The 25,029-nt window shown below is 40.5% G+C and overlaps 1 protein-coding gene and 1 long non-coding RNA gene across 2 annotated transcripts; one reads left to right on the top strand and one right to left on the bottom strand.

Annotated features, from left to right (window-relative positions):
- Window positions 1-2,398: 2,398 nt before the first annotated feature.
- On the bottom strand, window positions 2,399-24,794 carry LOC144199640 (FERM domain-containing protein 4A-like). Its single transcript, XM_077721472.1, has 4 exons — window positions 24,535-24,794; window positions 18,948-19,013; window positions 2,577-2,671; window positions 2,399-2,503 (listed from the first exon to the last, which is right to left on the bottom strand). Exons 2-4 carry the CDS (start codon window positions 19,011-19,013, stop codon window positions 2,407-2,409), a joined length of 258 nt encoding a protein of 85 aa, XP_077577598.1. The 5' UTR covers window positions 24,535-24,794; the 3' UTR covers window positions 2,399-2,406.
- Window positions 11,987-23,580, top strand: LOC144199727 (uncharacterized). Its single transcript, XR_013326961.1, has 3 exons — window positions 11,987-12,259; window positions 22,662-22,799; window positions 22,866-23,580. It is a non-coding gene; the product is annotated as an uncharacterized LOC144199727 (long non-coding RNA).
- Window positions 24,795-25,029: the final 235 nt, after the last annotated feature.

Here is a 25,029-nt window from a genome sequence, read left to right as displayed (position 1 = left end):
TTCAGAATGCATACTAATATTTGACAGAGTGACCGGGCCAGGAGCATTTGGACACGAAATGTAATTTATCAAACCAGGGGATTGAAATGTAAGAAAGACACAATTGAAGGTGAAAAAATTAAGGTACTGTACTGCTGCTGTGCGTATATGTGCAAGCTGCTATTTTTAACACAGTGGAAAAACTCACATTTCAGTGGGAACTGTGTTGTTGTTCTCCCTTTTTTTTCTCCTCATTTTTACCAAAGGTGGAGAATGGCAGCTGGAAAGTTACACTCCAACAAAGGTCTAGACTAGTGCGCTATCTATCGGGGAAACGAGAGCATTGCAGGGAAAGGGTAAATAATGAAGTGATTGATTTTTACTATAATTTGGACAACGTGAGCAGGCCGGATTAAAAAGCCTAATATATATGGGTATATGGCCCGCGGGCCGTAGTTTGCCCATGTCTCCGCTAAACACTCATCCGTCAGGTCGCCCATATGTAAATAATAAGTCACTGAATTGAAAACGGGTTTAATTACAGGTACCTAAAATCCTAATCCAGAACATTTTATTCTCATGGTATTGAATAAATCACAACTTGACTCCTGTTTTTTTTGTTTTGTTTTTTTTTATCCAGAAAACTGATTGCAATCGATTCGATGCTCTGGTTGAATTCGACCTAAATTTTACAGGCCACATTATTTCAGTAACATCATCAGCCTGGTGACGACCAGTAAATAGAGAGGACTACGGTGCCATCCCAGGGGTCTATCCCAGCCAACTATGGGCATCAGGCAGGGGACACCCTAAATTGGGTGCCAGCCAATTATGAGCAGCAGGCAGGGGACAACCTAAATTTGGTGCCAGCCAACTATGGGCAGCAGGCAGGGTACACCCTAAATAGGGTGCCAGCCAATCTCAGGGCACAAGGAAAAGGGACAACCATTTACGCTCACACTCATACCTAGCATTCATTGAGGTTACTATGCATGGTTTTGGGATGTGGTAGTATCCGGAGAAAATCCACACAGACCTTGGGAAAACATGCAAACTACAGACACAAGGGGTTGAGGCCGATGTGGTCGCCATTCTTCCACCGGGCCACCTATTTATTTATTATCTATTTGTATTCTATTTGAAATATAGCCTGTTTTATACTTTAAAATATATTTGCACTAGTGAAACAAACTTTTTAGAACAAAAAACGCATAAAAGAAAAGAAAATCACAACAAGAGAGCTATATAATTTTAATCATGAGGACTAAATATTTAAACGGAATTTGGAAGCATCCTTATTTTGTGCTTCGTAACTGATTTCAATGCATTAAGTTTGACTTGGCTGAGTCACAACCCATTGTCCTTTTCTGTGTAAAATAACAAAAAAAACCACACAAATCAGTATAAATACAATTTTGCTGGTAGTAAAAAATATAGTTGTTGCACTATCAAATTAAATAAATATACTGACCGAGATAATGGACCCTAGGAAAATGCAACGTGCCCAGTGACATAGATGCCTTTGACAGCCATGCATTAAAGTATGTACAGTTAATCTTGACATACGAGTGCCCCGACATACAAGCAATTTGACGAGTAAAATTTCGAGCAAATATTCATCTTGAGATACGAGACAAATTTTGATAAACGAGCATAGAGCCGAGGCAAAAGGATGCTGTCATTCCGCCCACAACTCCCTCGAGTAAATGTCTCTACGAGCACTGGGCCGAACGTTTTTCCCCGTTAGTCAGTGCAGAATGGTGTACGTCTGGCGGTGGTTGCTCCCACTAACAAGAGGAATATTCTACTTCCCGTTGGGAAGTGGCCGTGCGTTATCCTATTGTGAGAACATTCGTGTGCATTGTTTTCGGAATATTTTGAATGAAAGACAAAAGCAAACCCTCAATAGGTTCCTTTTAAAATCTGCAGCGGAAAGTCAGGGTGCAGGCGGGGCAAATAAAGCCGGGAGAAGAAAGGTATAAAAATTTAAAACAGAATTAGTTCATTTAAATTGGTTCATTTTATGTTACGAGCGTGTTGCCATGCTCTCTCTCTCTCTCTCTCTCTCTCTCTCTCTCTCTCTCTCTCTCTCTCTCTCTCTCTCTCTCTCTGTCCCTCTCCTCTCCCTGAAATCCATATAATTTTAGCACTATTAAACATTATAACCACTCGTTCATTGTTACAGGGTTAATAGTTAGAACAATTAAAATGTTTTTCCATTCCAAGATCCTGTTTTTTGGGGTATTGTTTCAGAGGTTTGGAACAAATTAATTTGTTTTTAGTTCATTTCTATGGGAAACGTTGATTTGAGATACAGGTAACTAGGCATACGAGCTCTGTCCTGGAATGCATTTAGATCAAATCTCAAGATACCACTGTATTATAATTTATTTGAATATACAGTATCCTAGAGATAGAGGTGTCATTTTACCTGACCAAGAAGTTAAGGGCAATAGAACCATGCTTCTTTACAAAGTCATGATCCAGAACTCTGCGGTCCATCTGCAGCCATTTACACTGGCCACTGGAAAAGCAAAGATACAAATTTAGCACATCTACAATCATTTACAAACCGCGTCAGGCCAAGAGTTACATACTTGTCACTGAAAAAGGCGAGACCGAAGAATTCTTTCTCTTTCAGGTTGAAATGAGATGAGACCAAGTCAACAAGTTCGTAAGATAGCAACTTGGGCTGTAAAAAAAGAATGATCAAATTCAGTGGCGGCTTGCAAAAAAAAAATACTGCTTTGTGTTTGTCCCATGACCTTTTGAGGTGAAAGAAACCCAAAAGCATTAAATATGACAATAATATCCCTGTTTTTCATTGCTTAATGGTTAACCCTTTAAAGTTCAAACCAATATACAATTAATAGCAACTTATTTAAACTCTGAGCCTTTAATGGGCCTTCAGAACCACTACACAATTTTTAATATATAATTTGTAATAAATAAAATTGTTTTTAAGAAGGAAAAAAATCACATTTCTCAAAATTCATGTATCAACTATGATACATTTGGCTTTGTAGATAAATGATAGCGAAAGTGGTTGATGCCATTTGAACTGGGAGGAATGCCCACCCTAAGCTTTAAATGGATTTAAAGTCTTGCAGTGATCAACCCTTTTCAATTTAAAGCAGGAAGTTCAATATATCTTCATTAATAAATGTTTAAGACTGAGAGTTAGAAAAGCAATATGTACAAGTTCACTTAAATTATTCATTAAATGCTGCCTGGCAGCATGACATTTCTGGGGTCGAGGTTTCCATCTCAGGTCGGTCCTCCCAAAAACATGCAGAGTAGGATGATTGAGCACCCTAAATTTACCCTAGGTATGAGTGTGAGCGTGAATAGTTGTCTGTCTCCTTGTGCCCTGCGACTGCCAGGCCACCAATTCAGGGTGTCCTCAACTTGGTGCTTGTAGTTAGCTGGGATAGGCTCCAGCAACCCATGCAACCCAAGTGAAGTGGTTCAGAAAATGAATGGAAAAGGAATAATCATTGAATTGCCATAACATTTCAATATTTAGAGTACCTGATGGCGTAGTGCAGGGGTGGCCAACCCGCGGCTCGCGAGCCGCATGCGGCTCTTTGCCCGGTTTCATGCGGCTCTTACGTCCATATCAAAGTTTGTATTTGTGTTTTATTTTTTTTTGCGTGTGCGCTTTGGTTGAGTTCAATACGGTATTTTCGTCCAATGCGCATGTGCTTGGGATGAAAATACCTCAAAGTTTCCCAGTAGGAGCAAGGTCATTTGAGTAAACGTTTTTAACAGAGTGGGAGAGCTCCCGTGAACCAGAAGCGACAATGAACAGCGTCGCGCACACAAAAAGTATCCCAAAGATCGAGCGTCTGCTGAAAAAGCCACACCCCCTGCGAGGCAGACCAAGGCGAGAGTGCTCAGCCGGGAGCAGCCAATAGGAGAGCGAGGTGTACACCCACGTGGTGGGCGCGCTAGTTAAAAGCCATTCATAATAAATGACAGCTCACAAGGAGCGAACGTTGCGCAAAAATAGGCTCTGATTTTATGACAGAAGTCCTACTAAGTAACATGCATAGAAAAAGAAAAACGCTATTGTAAATTATTATGTTTTTGTTTGTGGACTTGGTTGAACTGAGAGTTTGTCTGTGTGAGACAGTGCACACAATGTTCATTGTTGATAATGACTGGCCTGTGCTGTTAGTACTGTAGGAGTCAATTTATGTCATTCATATGCTGGTGTGTGACATTTACAATAAATCTGTGTGATGTGGCTCTTTGCGGTAACACAGTAAAAAATGTGGCTCTTTGCGGTAACACGGTAAAAAATGTGGCTCTTGGTCTCTGACTGGTTGGCCACCCCTGCCGTAGTGGTTCACTTGCCTGCCATCGGTGCGGTCAAGTGTGGGATCAATTCCCGCTCGGCGGCAGCATGATTCTGGATTTGAATGGTTGTATGTCTCTTTGTGTGTCCCTTGGCTGAATATAGGTACTGTAATCCCTCGAATATTGCAATTAATGTAGACCAGTTATGGCTACGATGAACGAAAATCCGTAAAGTAGGATCACCCCCTTTATAACTACCACAATACATGTTTTTGTGCCTATACAGAAATACAAGTGCAATTATCAAAAAGTGTAAATGAATCAAATATTCCAGCACGTCAAAAGACTGTAATGTATTAATATCTAAATATCTCATCTCATTTCTTGGCTTTATCTTCACTAGGGTCGCGGGGGGTGCTGGAGCCCATCCCAGCTGACTTTGGGCCAGTGGCAGGGGACACCCTGAATTGGCAAATAACCATTCACGCTCACTCTGATACATAGGGGCCATTTAAAGTGTCTAATCAGCCCACCATCCATGTCTTCGGAATGTGGGAGGAAATCGGAGTAAGCAGAGGAAACCCATGCTGTCACGAGCGGCCCGTTTGTCCCCCCTTGGCTTGCTGTCAAGGCAGGGCAGCTGGAATCAATCCGTGATTACTTCCTTAGTTTGTATTTAAACACCATTTAAAATTAGTGTTAGTATCATTGACAGATTGTCCTACAATTCCTGCATATTCCTGGATGTCACTGCATAGATTCCATAGTCATGCAGCCACGCTACCTTACTCCTCTATACCACTTGTTCTCCTGTTTCCGGTTTGGTTTTGTTTCAGTTTTACAAGTCCTCGTTGTTTTGTAAGATCCCTTCTAAGTTATTAAAGTTGTTGTTTTGAACCTAATTTCCTCTCCTCAACCTGCTTATCCGCGACTTGGTCTAAATCCTTTACCGATCGCACCACGACGCAGCGGCGCGATCATAACACAATCAGGCACAGAACATGCAAACACCACACATTTGGACGGACCTGGATTAGAAACCAGGTCCCCAATTGTGAGGCCGACGCATTAACCACTCAGAGCTGGCCCGACCATATGTAAATGTAATGTACATATTTAAAAATATAACTACATTAATACTGAATACTGGAAGATATGACTGACCCCTACCCCAGATGCAAATTCGTGAAGCAGACCCTTTAATTAACAGGACACTTTAATTGTTGCTGATTCAGCGTGATTGCTATCAACCAACCTCCATGATTACTCGCATATTGTCTTTAATCGAGACGCTCGTTTCGATATGGAGGCTGGTTGGTTTAATTTCCAATTCAGTTGTTTTTTAATTCCGACCTTAATTGTTATTAATTAGTACCTGATATGCAATTATTGTTGCAGTTATTTTTTGCTTACGCAATTGGATCCAATCAATAACCTTGTAATTGTTGTGACTTGGGGCCTTAAATAGTCGAGAAAATGACGCTCGTGAGAATAATCTGGGACGGAAACAAACTCAAGATGGATTCTCCTTGCAAGTAACGCCAAAGATGTCCCCGATGTCTCGTTGTATTGTTTTATATTATATTAAAGATAACTAAAAATGACCCTAACTTTTTGGTCCTTGCAAGCTTCGGGGTCAACACACCGGAAAGGAATCCGGGCGCTGCTGATCGAAATCTGGGAAAGACCATGCGCATGGTGTCTAAAACCCTGGATTCTCGACAGTTGAAGATTGATCCAACTGAAGGAGACATCTGACGGCATCTCATGTGAGTCCATATGAATGCCTGCATGTTGTGACCAAGGCTCCAAATGCGCAAAAGGGGCATTTCATGTGAAGGTCCATTTTGAGAAATGGGAATCGCGTCCTGGAAAAGGAGACCTTTTAAAAACCCTGTGTAATACTAGTCTCTGGCAAGTGAACTAAGGGCGTCCTGTACTCTGGAAAAGTACTTAAACTACGAATTGTGGTTTGAGTGTGTAGTTCCGAAAAAAATAAAAATAACCTAAGGAAAACAGACAAAGGGCGGAAAAGGGAAAAGAAAGTCACTAATTACACACAAACTTACTATAAAATGGGGGAAATCAAATCAAATATCGCTTTGCTTGCCATCTTAAAATACATAGAATAATAAACCTGTGGGTTAAAATAGGCACTAATGCATAGAGGAGGTTCTCTCTCTCTCACACTCTCCCCCATCCATCCATCCATCCATCCATTCATCCATCCATCCATCTATCTATCGATCTAACAGTGGTGTCATCGGCAATGTTCATGATGGAGTTAGACTGGTGGGTCGGTGTACAGTCGTATGTGTACAGGGAGTACAGAAGAGGACTCAGTACATAGTGCTCAATGTACTGGAGGAATAGAGGTGGAGACCAAGTCTAACAATTTGTGGTTAGTTTGTTAATTTCTTATCCAGCAGCAGATGGAAGAGGATAGTCCAAGGTGGGACATTTTGTCGGTCAGAATGTCCGGTTTTATAGTGTTGAAGGCTGAGCTATAGTCAATGAAAATCATCCTCACGTAATTGCCATGTTACTCCAAGTGGCTCAGTGATGTGTGTAGTCCTATGGCGATAGTGTCCTCAGTGAACCTGTTTGCTCTATAAGAAAACTGGTGAGGGTCAACTGCGGGAGGGATTCTATCCCTGATATCATGGGCGACCAACTTTTCAAAGCTCTTCGTGATCACAGGCGTGAGTGCAACAGGCCTATAGTCATTCAGGCTGTCAATGGTTGGCTTTTTAGGGACAGGGATAATGGTGGAATATTTCAGCCAGGATGAAATGATGGATTGTTGCAGGGAACAATTGAATATTTTTGTGAAAGCACCAGCCAGCTGGTCAGCACAGGCTTTGAGCACCTTCTCAGGTACTCCGTCGGGGTCAGCAGCCTTCCTCGTGTTCACAGACCGCATTACCAGTCTTACTTCATGTTCCTGAAGCTTCAGTGTACTGCTGCAGGGTGGTGGAGGTGTTGAGACTGGGTCTGATTTGTAAGTCTCAAAACGGGCAAAGAAACGGTTCAGTTCCTCAGCTTGTGAGGCATCTGCGTTAACACATTATTGTAATTGAAATTGGTAATATGTCAAATTCCCTGTCACATCTTCTTTGGGTTATTTCCTGTGAAGTGCTCCTCACTTTTCCTTGTATATGCTGCCTTGTCTTTTTTAATTGCCTCTTTTCAGCTCTGCTAGGGCAGCACTGTATTGTACCTTGTCCCCTGACGTGAAGGCGGTGTTGCAGCATTTGATGAGTGCCTGTGACTCATTGGTCATCCAGGGTTTTTGTTTAGGAAAAACCTGAATCAGTTTATTAAGTGTGACGTTGTCCGTGCAGTTTTTGATGTAGGAAATTACAGTGTCTGTGTAGTCCTGGAGGTTGTGCTGTACAAAAAGTTCCCAGTTGGTGCAGGAAAAACAGTCTTGCAGCTGAGAAAAGGCGTCCTCGGGCCAATTTTTTATTATCTTTGTCCGTGGCCTTGTTTGCCTCCGGAGCGGAGTGAATGCGGGGGTGACGGACAGGCAGAGATGGTCTGATCCAGCCAGGTGAGGGAGGGATCTGGGTCTATAAGCATGTTTTATATTAGAATAAACATCGTCCAGAGCTGGGGTCTGAAACTCGCGTCCCGCGGGCCAACTGCGGCCCCCGGGACGATAATTTGCGGCCCACGTCTTAATATGAAAGATTAATGTACGTGCGGCCTGCAAGATTAATATAAATGACACTTGTGTTCAGAGCTGGATGAACCAATCACGGTGAGGTATACGGTTCCAGAGGGCGGGACATTGGCTGGGCTGTCCAGTGCCTCGCTCACTCACTCATTAATTCCTCCAATTAGCTGGGCGGAGGGGAAGCCGTGAAGCCGATCACTCCGCTCGGCTCAGAGAGCTGCCGTAATCCATTACGATCGGAGAGCGAAAGTGCGCATGTGCCACAGACCCGCGCGACTGAAAGTTAGAAATTCAATCCGAGACTCATTCCAAGTGTAAACACAGTTCAGCCCAAGAGATGTATGTCTGTTTGAAAGCCTGCCGTGAAGAGTGGGGAGTGCAATATTTCTTTGTTGAGCACCGGGGCACACCGACGTGTCTCATTTGCACTGAAAAAGTAGCGGTGCACATGGAATAAAATTTGAAACGTCATTATACTAAGAGACATGCTGATGAGTACGAAAATACCAGGGAGATGAGAGAGCCAACCAGGTTGACAGTCTTAAAACACGTCTTCTGAGGCAACATGATTTCTTTAAGAAGACTACCAAAGAAAGTAATCCAGCAGTCGAAGCCAGCTACGCCGTTTGTGAGCTGATTGCTAAAGCAAGAAATCCATTCACAGAAGGTGAATTTATCAAAAAGTGCATATTACAGGCTGCACATATTGTCTGTCCATAAAAGAAAAGTCAGTTCAACCACACTAGCCTTTCTGCCAACACTGTGGTAGAGCGCATTTCTGACCTGTCAAGTGACATTTATGATCAACTGTATGAGAAAGTGCAATGTTTCAGTGTATATTCAGTGGCTCTTGATGAGACCACAGACATCACAGACACTGCCCAGCTCGCAATACATGTCCGTGGTGTTGATGACAATTTTGAAGTGATGGAGGAGTTGCTCACAGTAATTCCAATGCGTGGCCAGACCATCGCTAAGGAATTATTTCACCAGCTGTGTGATGCCATTGAGAATGCCGGTTTGCCATGGAAGAGCTTTGTTGAAATAACAACGGATGGAGCCCCATCAATGATTGGGAGGAAGAATGGGCCATGTGCCTTTTTGGGAGCACATATTTGTGTGGGGAGCTCTTCTCCACCATTAACTTCAATAAGTCAAATTATAGGTCCAGACCTGATGAGCATCTTCAAGCTCTATTGAGGGTCTTCACTGCTTCCTCTCTCAAGCCAAATGTGGCTCAGCTATGTGAGAAGAAGCGCTGCTAGGTCTCTAGCAGCAAGAAGTAAGAGAAGCCGTGTCCAGAATTTTTCATCTTCAATGTTCCATTCAAGTACAGAAAGTTAAAATTTAAAGAGCTGTTAATACAGACTTTTGAAACTTTTGAATAAAAATAATTAGTTTTCTCTACTTAGCCAGCGACGGTATATCTACTGTACGCTCATTATTTATTTTTTTGTTTGTATTACTGATTGTTTTATTTTTTATTCATCTTTAAGTTAATTTATTTAATTCATTATTTTTCATTAAAAATGAAGATATTATATAACGTTGGAATATTTTATCAGCGCTTTTCTTGTGGAAATCCTGATGCGGCCCAGTCTCACCCAGACTCTGCCACTAGCGGCCCCCAGGTCAATTGAGTTTGAGACCCCTGTCATTAGTTTTATTGTCTTCATATGCAAAAAAAATGTGAAAGTGTTTCAATTGAGACTAAGCCTTCTTAAAAAGAGTTAAAATGAATGGCCAGGAAAAGAGAAACTACAATGGGAAAAAGAAGGAGCCACTTGCTTGCCACTTTCCAAATTGAGACATGGGAGGAGCCATGTCTCAACATGAGGGATAGTATAGTACAACAACCAATGCATGTTCCCACAGGTCTCCAAACCTACTTTTTTTTTTTTCAGAAACTGTTTCACCTGCTGTAGACACAACTCTCACGGCAATGAACAATCCAAGCACTGAACAAGGCAAACAGGGACATATCCCTTTGAGGTTCTGGACATGGATTTCATCGAATTGAACCAAAGTGGCACATACAAGAGGACCTGTCCCCAGGCGACCTGGTACTCGTCAAGGTGATAAAAAGAAAGTGCTGGTCATCTCCACGTTGGGACGGACCTCACTGTGTGATTTTGGCCACCCCCACCGCCGTCAAAATCGAAGAAAGAGACATCTGGGTACATCAGTCCCACTGTAAACAAGTACAAGAATGAAGTGAAGAAAACGACTACCACCTGATGATGAGGAACAGTTGCACAACAACAGCTATGGGGCAACCTCCAGAACAAAGAACTCACCAGCCCACATCTACCTACCAGGCGTCAACGCCGGAGCCTCGATTTATGCCTCCATGATCCAGTGTGGGGCTCGGAGTTCCCCCTCGAACACAAACACTGGTCAGTCTCTTCCAAAATCCTGAGGGCTGTTCCCCTGGGTAGGAACAGCAAACAACACCCTATGTCTGGAAACCATTGACCACAGATTCCTGGCCTATGTCAACGCATCAACACGACTACAACAAGGTCGAGAAGCTCAAATAACCGCTATGACCCAAATGATTATCCTTGCTCTTGACAGAATAACCACCCAGCAGGGAAGTGTGTGCCATGGTAGGAGACTCGTGCTGGATCTTCATCTCTGCCAACACATCCTACTCAGTCCATAATGCCCTACAAACTATGAAGAACATACAGAACACTATGACCAGAGATCCGGTTCCAGAACGAGGATGGCTTGACTGGTTCCTCTCGGGCTCATGGAAAGACTCTTGAAATTCCTAGTACCGTTCATAACTGTTATTGCTCTCGTGCTTGTTATCCTAACCTGTTGTTTAATTTGCTTCTCAGCTTTGATCAAACGTACCATTAATGCCACAGTCGAACGTACCATAATTGTTGAAACCCATCTAATGCTAATTTGTATACACATGCAACAATCCATATCCAAATCCGACTTTCATGTTGTGTTACTGTCTGACACTGCTTAATATGTCTTTCCTACTCTGAGACACCAGGCCATGAGGCGATTGTCCCAAGCGTGAGGGTTTTCGCTCCCTTCTGGTGGGTCTGAATTCCAGTTCAAAGTAATTTGTGAAGAAGTTCATTCAAAAGTAGCGTTTCTAACGAATGAGGTTCCGATGTGTTTATACTCACAACAGGACGGAATTGTAAGATAAGGTTGTAAGATAAGATGGCAAGGTCGCTTTGCAATTCTTTGTTCATGTTACATCAGTTTTTGTAAGTATAAAAACATCGTTATCACACAAACTTTACCCTGTGATTGGTTGACATGTCAGCACAAGTCTGACTGTCTGACACTGATTAATCAGACTTTGCCCTGCAAATGACTAAACTATGAGGCTAAAGTTTGTTCATTGTTGTGAGGTGTGAATGTTTTTTATGCTTATTATTGTGTCTTTTGGTTTATATAGTTTAGTCACTAGAATAGAATTTTGCATGACTCAGTGGAAACTTCCATCATGACACCTTTTAGTTAAGGGGGTGTCATCTATCACGACACTCCCATTTCTTTGTCTACTTTTCCCCGCCTTAAGTTTGTACCTAGGTCACATGACCCTTTGTTAATAAAACCAGCTCAACTGTTGGAGGTAGGTAGGGATTCGAACTGGTCACGCTGGGGGATGGAATCATTTCCCAGAGCTGGCTGTTCTGACACCTCCTTCAGCTGAAGTCTTTGAAAATCTCATCAAGCCGACTCTGCGTGTGCTACCTCTGATCCGAAATTATTGAATGTATATGGTTCTAAACCTGACAATTGTCATAGAGACTTTGTCTTGCAGGTGACTAAACTATCGACCTAAAGTTTTTTCGTGTCAATAGAAACTTTGCTTGCATTGTTATCATACATTATTTACCCTGTGAATGATTGACATGTCAGTACAAGTACTTAACAGTCTGACACTGATTAATCTCTCTCGCTTTCCATCACTCTTTCTCTCTCTCTCTCTGTTCCTGCTTCTGAAGCTGTTTTACAGACCCAACCCCCTCCACAGATTTTCCTGGGGTTTAGAGCTGGAGACTGGCTAGGCCACTCCAGGACCTTTAAATGCTTCTTATGAAGCCACTACTTTGTTGCCCTGGCTGTGTTTGGGATCATTGTCAAGCTGAAAGACCCAACCACGTCTCATCTTCAAAGTTCTTGCTGATGGAAGGAGATTTTCACTCAAAATATCTCGATAGATGGCCCCATTCATTCTTTCTTTTTTTACAGATTAGTCGTCCTGGTCGGATTCCAGAAAAAAAACAGCCCCAGAGGATGTTTCTAACCCCATGTTTCACAGTGAGTATGGTGTTCTTCGGATGCAATTCAGCATTCTTTCTCCTCCAAAAAAGAGAACTTTCTACCAAAAAATTCTATTTTGGTTTCATCGGACATAAAACATTTTCCCAGTCCTCTTCTTGATCATCCAAATGCTCTCTAGCAAACGTCTTTCGGCGATTTGCCGAAAGACGTTTCACCAACGGACAGTTTGCCGAAGGGACGTTTCGCCGACGGATGTTTCGCCGAACAGACGTTTTGCCGAACAGACGTTTTGCCGAGCGGACTTTTCGCCAAACGGAAGTTTCGCTGAACAAGCGTTTTGGCAAACGGGATTCACTTGCTCACCCCGCCCCCGGATCGTGTGTGTATGTTTTTCAACCTCAGCACAAAAAACAACAGAATGAGAAACATTGTCCGTTCAGCGAAATGTCCATTTGGCGAACTGTCCGTCGGCGAAACGTCCGTCGGCTAAACTTCCGTTGGCGAAACGTCCGTCGGCTAAACTACCGTTGGCAAAACTTCCGTTGGCGAAACGTCCGTCGGCGAAACATCCGTCAGCGAATCGTTCGCCGGCAGAACGTCTTTCGCCGAATCATCCGAGTGTCGAAGTTAGACCTATTTGACAGCCAGGAATCTTGCTTGTTTGTAGGTGACCAAATACTTATTTTCCACTCTAAATTGGAAATACATTCTTTAAATCAGACAATGTGATTATCAGTTTTTTTTTTCATATTCTGTCTCTCATGGTAAAGGTTTGCCTCAGTTTGATAATTACAGCCATCTCTAATCTTTTCAAGTAGGAGAACTTGCACTATTGGTGGTTGACTAAATAATAAAATTACCTCACTTTATTAATATCTAAATAAAATGCATATAGTCATACCTTGACATGAGTGCCCCGACATACTTTAAATACTGTATTCCGAGTGAAGAGTTCCTCTCCACTTGATATAAATCCAATAAACAGGTTAACTGGAGTTTTAGTTGAAGTCCATGAAGAAGAGTCCCTTTCAGTGAGGTATTGTCAGGAGCTATTGTTTTTCCCCACTCTCCTTTTTCCCTTCTGCCTTGCCGTTGTGTTCGCGCAGCTGCGCACGATTCGAAATTAGTTCCTGATTTGTCTATTTAAACCCCACTGAATTTAATGTAATTGTCGGAATGTCTGCTTAAATTCCCTCGCCATGCATCCACATCACCTTATTCCTCGTTTCCACATGTTTTCCCTAGTCTAGTTAGGTTTCATGTTTCGTTTCCTACGTCCGTGTTATTTTATAAGGTCCCTCCTAAGTCATTAAAATTTTGGTTATCTGTACGATTTGCCTTGTCCTCACCTGCTTCCCCGGTACTGGGTCCTTATTTTCTCCTACCTCTCTTCGACGTCTCCCGTGGACGTAACTTTCAGAAGCGGCCGTTTATCCCTCCTGGCGTGCCGTCAGGGAAGAGCAGCTGCGGTCAATCTGCTGATTACTTTCTGTTTGGTATTTAAACATCAATGAGTCGTAGTACCATTGTCGGATCGTTCCTGCATGCGTCAGGCATGCTCCCGTATACTCCGGTAATGCTCTTGCACAATTCCAGCATGTTCCTGGATGTCACGGCGTGGATTCAATTGCTATGCAGCCCCGCTTCCTTTCTCCTCGATGCCTCTCATCCTCCTGTTTGCGGTTTGGTATCGTGTCGGTTTCCCCAAGTCCCTCATTGTTTTGTAAATATCCCTTGAGTTATTAAAGATCTTGCTTTGAAGCTACTTGCCACAATTTCCATCCTGTTCCCCGCGGCTGGGTTCAACTCCCTTCCCGAGCGTGCCACGACAGCGCGTCGTGATCGTAACAGTAACAGGTACAGCTTTGTGTTCGGGATGAAACAGTTTGTGAAAGCTTTTGTGATCCAGGCTTTCCGGTTGCTCATCCGGTACACAGAAAAAGGGCTTTGTTCTTTGTTGTATAAGGATTAGTTTGTCTACTTGTGGCCTATGTCTGGTATACATTATCCGCGATATTCGAGGGATTACTGTACTCCCATGCTTAAGGCAGAAATACGAGCCCCGAGCGACGTTACACCGTGGCGCTTATTTGACAATAAAACTTGCCTGGCGAATTGGATGGCAGAGAGCACCAGCGAATGGGGATATTTGGACAAATGCGAGCCCCAGGCGAAGTTAAAGCAAATTGAATGGGCCTTATCCTTTAGCCAGTGAGGATTGCAAGACATTGAGGCAGAGCAAGATAGAAGTTAAGATTCCATTTAAGTCCGGGCAGTGGGCTGAAGTCTTTTGCGCTTATTTGAAAATAACACTTTTGACAGCGAATTGGACAGCAGAGAGCACCAGCGAAGATTTAATTTTATTTATCTATTCATTTATTTTTGAATGGGAGCCTGGGCCACGTCATGGTGAATGCAATCAGCCTTGTCCGAAAATAAACCACTTTGGCCGGCGGGGGCGGGGATGGTGGGATGTCGAGGCGGAGATACGTTGTGATTCCACTTAAATCCGGGCAGTGGGGTGACGTTGCACGTATCCGAAAATAGAGCTCCCTGGACAGCTAAGGGACATTTGGGTGGTGTGGAGGAGGGAAGTGGATGTTTAATGTCTTGGCAGGCAGTCTGGTGGCGTATGCAGGCGGGCGGCTAGCAAGGTCCGCCCCACGTCCCGGCCCTAGCCAGAAAAGGCAGCAACAAGTTTTCCGGGAAGCGAAATACTTCCTGGACGTTTTTATTCAAATATTTAATCAAGAAGTTACACTGTCCTCATGCTTTATAAAACAAGAACAAAGCCTATGTTTTGACTGATTCATTCAGAAAAGACAATGTTGGGTTTTTTAGGTCATTTTGTTACCTGACATGTTTCCATCCCACGCTTAGTCAAGCTACTACAGTAATCCCTCGAAAATCGCGGACGATGGACCCATGCCATAAGAAGACAAAGGACTTGGACTAAAACTCCCATTAACCAGTTTTTGGGATTTATATCACTGTGAGTATAGTATTAAAAGTATTTAAATTTTAATATATATACATCATATTTAGATAGTAATAAATTAGTCATTGGATTGGATAACTTTATTCATCCCGTATTCGGGAAATTACATTGTGGCAGTAGCAAGAGTGTGATTAGTCAGAACAGCAAAGCAAAAGCACAAAGTACAAAGCAAATCAAAGTAAATGGAATCATCAAATCATTAAAACATAAAAGCAGCAAAAACACTAAACTAGCTACTGCGGCCGCCGGCTGCGGCTTAAACAGCGCCATTTTGGTTACGGTAGCTGAATCGGACTCAAAAAGACGTTGTAAAGTTGGACAAAAACTGGAACCACACACAGGAAGTCTTCCACGAGATGGGGAACTTCTGCAGACTGAGACCGAGGTGGAGAATATGCAGAGTCGATCTTCCAAGCTTATCCGCACAGTTACTCAGTAGTCTGAAGTTGAAGAAAACAGCAGCAGGGCAGAACTCCTCAACTCCGTTGCTGGTAGGCGCCGACAGCTCTTCCATCCCATCCCACGATGGAATGGTTGGTCAGAAGCATTGGCTTTGGCACTTTTGTCCAGCTCTGAAACTCTGGCGGCACCGAGGTGTTGCTCCTTCTGATGCGTATCGTAACAGCTAGTCCCATGTGTGTGACAGCGTAGCCATGGCTGGCTGGTTCCAAAAAAAGAAGTAGCCGAAAGATGCCAGGCTAACAGAACAAGAAAAGTTGTAAAATCATTAAAGTAAAAAGTACCAAGTAAAGTAAAAAGGAATGTATTAAGAAACATTAAAATGTAATTTAAAAAAAGACAGAAGGACTGTAAAACATGAAAAACATAAGAGTCTGACACCCTTGGTGCAGAGCTACTGCCACTAGCTCCCGCTTGAACGGCACCATCTTGGCCATATGCTTATAACTGTAATATTTTATAAATATACAATTTTTGATAATAGTACTTGTGCTATTGTATCTCCGTATAGGCGTGAAAACGTATTGTGGTAGTAATAACGGGGGTATTCCTACTGCCTAGTTTTTCGTTTATCGTGGCCATGTCTAGTCTATATTAACCGCAATTTTTGAGGGATTACAGTATAAACGAATCAGTCAAAACAGGTTTTGTCCTTGTTTTTTTAAAGGATGAAGACGGTTGAACTTGTTGACTAAGGCTGGCTTTACAATGAAGCCAGCCAGCAGCATTCCTACCCATGGGAAGGAATCCTCTTCCAAAAAACTTGCTACGGGAGATGAGCATTCTCTTCAGTCATGTTAGAAAACTCTTCCCCTACATACGGTGTTGCTCCCTGTTCCAGCAGGGGCCCGGGTCATGGGGCAGACCTCACTCGAGGCGGCGCACCCACGCCTTTGGTTCGCCGGTTGTTATGGCTGGCAGCCTGGACACACACTATGTAGGAGGTGTGTGCTTTCTTTTCTTTACAGGTATCTGCAGCGGTGGCTCCACCCCTGTGACAGAGCCCTGCCCAGGCCAACACAGCTGTAATTAATTCCCCAATCATCCCTCCTGCCCTTATTTAAAGCCTTTTCAGTTGTCAATTCGCCCTTGCCCTTGCCTTTGCCCTTACCATTGATGCCTTGCTGAGTTGCAGGCTTGTGAGTATGTTACTCCCTGTTATATTTTGTATGTGTTGTTAATGACTTTGGGTTGCATAGGGGGACTTGAGATAAGTTTAGACACCATGGGTATACATATAGTTTGTGCATTTAGACACAGTTATTCCCCTGTCTAGATTATATTACATCAGTTTAACAGTGGCATCCTTCGGTCTTATTTCCTGTATTTTGTGGGTGTTCATTTGAACACCTGTCTGGGAGGGGTTTTTACCGTGTTTATTTGAGGGTGCCACTTTAATATCTCGTGCTTCCCCTATGTTATCCCGTAGTCTGTTTTATTGACTTTATTGTAAATAAAAATAACTGAAGGCTACTTGCAATGTGTGTCCGAACTCATCTTTGACCGAACCTGTCTGCTGTGATAGTTGCGACTCCCTGGTATATCATACCCCAGGGGGAGTCGTAACACCGGTCGAATATTCATAATTTTTCTTCTGCGGTGAAATTCTTCTATGGCGTGTCATTCTTCTTCTGTGGTAAAATTCTTCTTTGACGCTGAGCGCCACCCAATTCAGCGCTGAAGAAGAAGCGGAGCCCTGACTTTCGGGTTTTTCATCTCCCGTCTTTCGGTTGCAATGTAAGTGTAAAATTTTACATTTTTATGATTTGTTTTATACTTAATATATAATTTGCAATGTACTGAAGCCCTACTCTCAGGCGATCTACCAGTAGAGCCTTTAAGATTGATGAAATGAGCGCACCTGGCCTATGGATAGTATGAGACAGACAGACCAACCGACCAATAGACAGACAAAATATAGCTTGATATTTCAGGTGATTTATTTAAAAACTCCCTTATTTTTAATCAATTTTTGAAAAGTTTTGATATCATTATAAAGATTACCAAAATATGTGGTTAAATTTGCCAGGCATTAATTCATTCACGTATCCCCACAAGGGTCTCAGAGGGTGCTATGAACTATCCCAGCTCACTAAGGGAACTAGACAGGGTACATCCTGAATTGGGGGCCAGCCAATCGCAGAGAAAAATTGGCAAAGAAACATGCAAAAAAAATAAAAGATTGAGAACTTCAGTTTAATAATACACAAAGGACAGCACAAATAGAGTGCAATTAAGAATCTATTGACGATCAAAATAGATGATAATTTACATGCTATCCTTTTAGTCAATTAATTGAAGGAGCCTAAGTTTACCTGTAATTGATAGTGCTGATACAATCCATTTTGACTGAAAAAAAATGTTCTAAAGGGATTGGACGTTTAGCAGTCATTGGTCGCTGAATTAGTTAAATATATATATTGGTTGGCCAACGTCACTGTTCCCGTCACTGCTCGCTCGGAGGTCAGGACGCAGCCATCTCAGCAAGGTCGGGGCACGGCCATCTTAGGGATGTCGGGTGCAGCCATCTTAGTGAGGTCGGGCCGCTACCATCTACATTCTTTTTTCACCAGACGCGAGTAGCCTTCATTTTGAAATAAAAATAAATTACACTTTGATTATTTTATTTCTTGTTTGAAAGTGCCAACTATTGGAGTAATATGAACCATTGAAAGATTTGAGGTATTTTTTTTCACCAGGCGCGAGTAGCCTCCATTTTGAAATAAAACAAAATTCCACTTTGATTATTTTATTTCTTGTTTGAAAGTGACAACTATCATAATATGAATCATCGAAAGAATTGAGATATATTGACATTAGAAGCAATATGGCTGGCACCACATCTTAAACCTATGGTAGGAAAATATTAAATTATGTAAATAGAAAGCACCAGGTTCTCTTCAAGATAGACTTATTTCTCTTTTCAAATTGAATAATTTGATATTTTGCATTTACAAAAGCAGTATATAAACATCGAATTCCATATGATATTTACCCTTATAGTGTGCTTTTGATTCATACAGTATCTCAGAAATGGTCCTTGTGAAAATGTTTCTTGAGATTTTCCCTCCAAAGTAACACATTTGTAACCCCCTATTAAAAGCATGAATATGGACGTGAAAATTGGGAATCAGGGGGGCGGCTTATACACAAGAAATTGTAAAATTCAAAGATTTCAAGGCAACTTTCAGGGTACGGCTTAAATGCACGGGGAGCTTAGTTGCGAGTTAATACGGTAAATATCGAGCATCTACAAGTCATTCTTACCTGAACCAAGAGCTCCAACTTCCTGTCATCTAGCAATTGCACTTGACACAATCTGCCCTCGGTCATCTACAGGGACAAAAAAGTAAATTGCAGCAATAGCATATTTTGTTTTAAATAAAATTTGGAATAATTGGATGATATACTATAAGTTTGAAACCACAAAAAAGCAACATGAAATGACAAAAGTGTCCCAGATAAATCTACCAAAGAGAAGCCAATTTTTAAATGCAATGATCCTTCTTAAAGGGAAAAAAATTACAAATGTCATGAATGGCAATGAAACCATTGTTTAAAAGATTTGTTGCCTTAAGAGGTCGTGTAGGTATTTTGGGTGTTTTATACTTCACATTAGTAGGTTTCTTAGCCTTGGATTCAAAACACTTTTCTGTTTGTGATTCACTTGCAAATATCTGAAGTCCAGTGCCTGATGACATTTGCGCTAGTTGGATTTTGTTCTTTTGTACATATCATGCAGTCGGTTCATCAAATTGTCAAATTAACTATAAAAAAACATTTGGGCAAAAAACGTATTTACTGGAGTTTTACAGTCTTTTTAAATGGCAGAATGAGGCGAAGCACGGTTTGTAAACTTCTATCAGAAGGTCCTATCTTTGTCCATGTGATCAGCAGGAAACTTCAGTCGAGCCTTAAGGTGCCGCTTTTGGAGCAATGGCCTCCTTCTTGCACGACAGCTTCTCAGTCCATGGAGATGTAAAACATGCTTGACCGTGGACACTGACACCTGTGTTCCAGCAGCTTCTAATTCTTGGCAGATCTGCTTTATTGTGATTCTCAGTTGAATCTTAACCCTCCTGACCAATTTTCTCTCGGCAGCTGGTGATAGCTTGCGTTTTCTTCCTGATTGTGGCAGTGACAAAACAGTGCCATGCACTTTATACTTACAAACAAAATGTTTGCACTGTTGCTCTTGGGACCTGCAGCTGCTTTGAAATGGCTCCAAGTGACTTTCCTTACTTGTTCAGGTAGAGGATTCACTTTTTTGGACCCATGCTGAGCTCCGTTCACTTTCCCATTGTAGCGTTTGTATCCAATGGGCCCTATTTAAGTGGCCTCAGAGAGGTCACAAGCTGTAGTCACTCATAATCACTAACTAGAAGTTAAGAGGTTATGCTATGAAGCTCATTTCATTGACACAACTTTCTAAGTCCCCAAAATTGCTAATATATATATATATATATATATATATATATATATATATATATATATATATATATATATATATATATATATATATATATATATATATATATATATATATATATATATATATATATATATATATATATATATATATATATATATATATATATATATATATATATATATATATATATATATATATATATATATATATATATATATATATATATATATATATATATATATATATATATATATATATTCACCTCCATGTTCATATCTTTAATAGGGAGTACAAATGTGTTACTTTGAAAGGAAAATCTTGAGAAAAATCAACACATTTCTGAGATACTGTGTGAATCAAAAGCCTATTATATAAGTTAGTAAGCCTGTCTCTGCATATATATATATATATATATATATATATATATATATATATATATATATATATATATATATATATATATATATATATATATATATATATATATATATATATATATATATATATATATATATATATATATATATATATATATATATATATATATATATATATATATATATATATATATATATATATATATATATATATATATATATATATATATATATATATATATATATATATATATATATATATATATATATATATATATATATATATATATATATATATATATATATATATATATATATATATATATATATATATATATATATATATATATATATATATATATATATATATATATATATATATATATATATATATATATATATATATATATATATATATATATATATATATATATATATATATATATATATATATATATATATATATATATATATATATATATATATATATATATATATATATATATATATATATATATATATATATATATATATATATATATATATATATATATATATATATATATATATATATATATATATATATATATATATATATATATATATATATATATATATATATATATATATATATATATATATATATATATATATATATATATATATATATATATATATATACACACACAGAGACAGGCTTACTAACTTATGAAATTGACCTGCATAATAGGCTTTTGATTCACACAGTATCTCAGAAATGTGTTGATTTTTCTCAAGATTTTCCTTTCAAAGTAACACATTTGTACTCCCTATTAAAGATATGAACATGGAGGTGAAAATTGGGAATCGGGGGCAGCTTATATGCGAGAGATTTTAAAATTCTAAAATTTTAAGGCAATTTTAAGGGTGTGGCTTATACGCACAGGCGGCTTATATAAGAGTAAATACGGTATACTTTGTAACAATTGTTGAAACAGTCTCTCTCTCTAGCTCTATTTCTCTCTTTCTCTCTCACTCACTCGCTTTCTATCGCTCTCTCTTTTCTGCGCAATGCACGTTGCACTGAATAATGTCTCATTTTAGTATTGAACATCAAAACCACTAGATCATTGTTTCTTAACCTGAGTTTGATCAAACCTTAGGGGTTCGTTGAGTCGGTCTCAGGGGTTCGGTGGAGCTTTGGTTATGGAGACACATTGACTCATTGTCTATATACAATACCATGCCGGTTGTTTGCTTTTGTATCCCCTTCAAAATATTCCAAAAATGATGCACACAAATGTCCCCACAATAGGATAAAGCATGACTATTTGCCAACAAGAATTAGTATATAAACCATTCGCACTGACTAACGGGAAAAACACTGAAAAAATGCAACACTCCACTCAGTACAGTCACACTTACACTCAGCAAGTGGTGCACTCTCAACAACTTGGTGATGAACGTCTACAAAACCAGAGAAGTCAACCTGGACTTTCAACGGAACAAGGCTGCCCCTGTATGATAATGGTGAATGTGTGGAGCAAGTAGAGACTTTCAAATTCCTAAGAGTCCACATTTCTGCTGATCTCACTTGGGTGGTAAACACCACAGTACTCATCAAGAAGGGGAATTATTAGCTACATTTCCTTACTCAGGAAGGAGCAATTTAACACCAACTTGCTGGTGACCGTTACCGGTCTGCCATTGAGAGCATGCATGACCTACACTGTATCACTGTGACACTCAAACTGCACAGAAGCTGACCGGAAAAGACTGCAGAGGGTGATCAACACAACTCAAAAGATCACCACCTTCCCCCAACCCACCCTGCCCAGCGTCTATGAATCCTGGTGTCTCAGAAGACCAGAGAGCATTATAAAAGACAATACACATCCCGGCTTCCACCACTTCGACCTGCTACCCTCTGGAAGGCGCTACAGAGCCACAACTGCCAAGACAAACAGACTCAAGGACAGTTTCTTCCCAAGAGCAGTCACCATACTCAACTTGAGTTCTCCAACTAGGACTTAATCAAGACCTATTACTACTACTTATACTTCTTATATTGACCACTTATTTATATATTACTTTTTAGTGAATATTTATTAATCATTACTATTTTGTTATTATTCATTTATTATTTATATGTATTGATTTTATATGTTTGCCTGTTTGTTGTTGCGTCCATAGACTCAGCGAGTGGTGCAACTAGGCGGTGAACATCTCCAGAACCGTGGAACTCATCCTCAACTTCAGACGGAACAAGCCGACTCCGCTCTGCTGAAATCACTTAGACTGCTTATTAAGTTCTTATTTATTGATTATTTAGTGAGTATTCATCTCTACTATCTATCAATTTTCTATGTGTCTGGTTGTTTGTTGTTGCATCTATAGACTCAGTGAGTGGTGCGACTTGGTGCTCAATGTCTACAAAAAACATGGAACTCATCCTGAACTTCGGGTGGAACAAGACCGCTACACTCTCCAGACCTCACTTGGACTACTTATTTATTCATTTCTTATGGATTGATTATGTATTTGTTTGTCTGTTGTTATTTGTGCACTATGTGGTGAAAGCTTTAAATCTAATTATACTTGTATAATGACAATGAAAGCATTCAATTCAATTCAGTCAGCCTACATTAATAGTATGTTCAAATAAATAATGTATTTGTTAGAATTTGCCAATGTACTCTAGGGGGAGCAATGCATTTCCAAGAATACATTGATTATAACAAGACGGTTACATGATGCTGCTTATAAAAGTGGAAAGTAGAATTGAAAACAGACCTCAAAACGACGGTCCTGGCTGTACTAATGACATAGTTAATTCACATTACTGCAGTGACTTTGTGCACAGCCTACAGCATAGTGGAAACCATAGTAGTTGCTAACAATGACGATCACCTTGATCAGAAGTCATCCTTTTTTTTCAGTAGGGCTTACATCTAATAGTGTTGTGTATTTCCTTCATGAATCTAGGCTTCGCACAATGATCAACAAAGATACACAAGAAAAATAACAGATAATAGAATATATTGTTTGTGTATCTACTCAATAGTTTTAGGGCTATTTACAGATCTTGTGACCAGTGCTCCTCAAATGGCAAAATTGGGCTTATGTCTTCGAGAGAGGAAACTCCTACATGAAAGGGTGATCTTGTTGATGGTCCGTTTAAATACATAATAAATAAAACACTCAGATGGCCGCCATGTGTGTTGTTCACTACGTCGGAGAGGGCAGGCACTGGCCTGAATACCGCTGGTGGTGGTATGTCTCTCTATGTGCCCTACCTACAACTGACTGGCGACCAGTCTAGGGTGTCGTCTGCCTTTCGGCCAAAGACAGCTGGGTTAGGCTTCAACAAACCCCAAAACCATTTCCAGGATGGGTGGTATGGAAGATGAATGAATGAATAAAACACTGAGATGTAGCTTTTTCAACAAAAAAAACACTAGTGGGTAAAACTTTTTCTTTCTAATGGTTTACATCCTTCAACATGACAACATCTGCTACGTTTCTATCAAATACATTGGAAATTTCAGTGATGTAATAATTTCATCAATCATATATAAGCCCAAAATGCTCACTGCTTGAATGTGTGCTGCAAAGTGAACCCATATAAAACTGATGATTCATCACCATTTTTAATATTAGCCAAGTCACATTGTCAATACGACTGTGTTAAGTTAAATTAGACACTATATTTATTTAAATCAGCTCAGATATTTCCTTCCCGTATCCAAGCAGTGGACAAAATATGCTTTATCTGACTCTATCTAAAGCATATTGCATCGGGAACTAGCCGACCTCAAAGCTACTCAGAGAACAATGAATGAATGTGAGTGTCAACGTCTGTAGATGGTCTCCACCTGTGCTCCCATTTCCAAACAAAAGTCTCAAAAACGCACTCTTTTATTTATTCCCCTCCCTTATAAACCACATGTGACTTGTGTGGGAAGCAAACCTCAATCCGTTACATTCACACGCCGGGGACTACTTTTTGTCTTTTCGAAGCCGGCCATAGCGTGTATAATTTCCATCTCAATTTCTATCGTTTTACCTTGGCGCGTTGATGTCTTTAGGAGTAAATAAAGTCCAGCCTCCTCCCACGCATGACGGTCGCTCCCGATCAGGTGTCTTGCCGGTCGCGATCGTCATATAAGGGAGTCACCCCGCAGCCGCTGTCCAATCTCATCATCCAGTGTATTGCTGCCTGTTAGTGCTGCTGTGCGCGCCTTGTGTGTGGGCCACACGCACGTACCACGCCTTCAAATCCCGCCCGGCTATTATGTGAACAACGACAGTATCAAGCCCCCTACCCCCAATGAGTACGACCCACAACCCCCCCCCCCCCCCCCCCCCACACACACACACACCCCCCCCACCCCTTCTTCTTCTCCTCCTCTCCTTCTCACCCCCTTCTCCCCATCTCCACCCCTCTTCTCCCCATCCTCCCCTGCTCCTCTCTCTCCTCTGCTCTCCTCACATCATTATTATATCGAAATTGAAAAGTAAAAAGTGTTTTTTTTGTTCTTTCAAACACAACCGTTAGCTG

The sequence above is a fragment of the Stigmatopora nigra genome, chromosome 1 (genome assembly GCF_051989575.1).
Source record: "Stigmatopora nigra isolate UIUO_SnigA chromosome 1, RoL_Snig_1.1, whole genome shotgun sequence".
Classification (NCBI taxonomy): domain Eukaryota; kingdom Metazoa; phylum Chordata; class Actinopteri; order Syngnathiformes; family Syngnathidae; genus Stigmatopora; species Stigmatopora nigra.
This window is presented reverse-complemented; position numbering and strand designations above follow the sequence as displayed.

Coding starts and splice junctions, on each gene's coding strand:
- LOC144199640 (XM_077721472.1), bottom strand. CDS start 19,013: ATGACCGAGGGCAGATTGTGTCAAGTGCAATTGCTAGATGACAGGAAG. Junction 2,672..18,947: donor AGTTGGAGCTCTTGGTTCAG/GTAAGAATGACT, acceptor CTTTTTTTACAG/CCCAAGTTGCTATCTTACGA. Junction 2,504..2,576: donor CTCGCCTTTTTCAGTGACAA/GTATGTAACTCT, acceptor TTGCTTTTCCAG/TGGCCAGTGTAAATGGCTGC.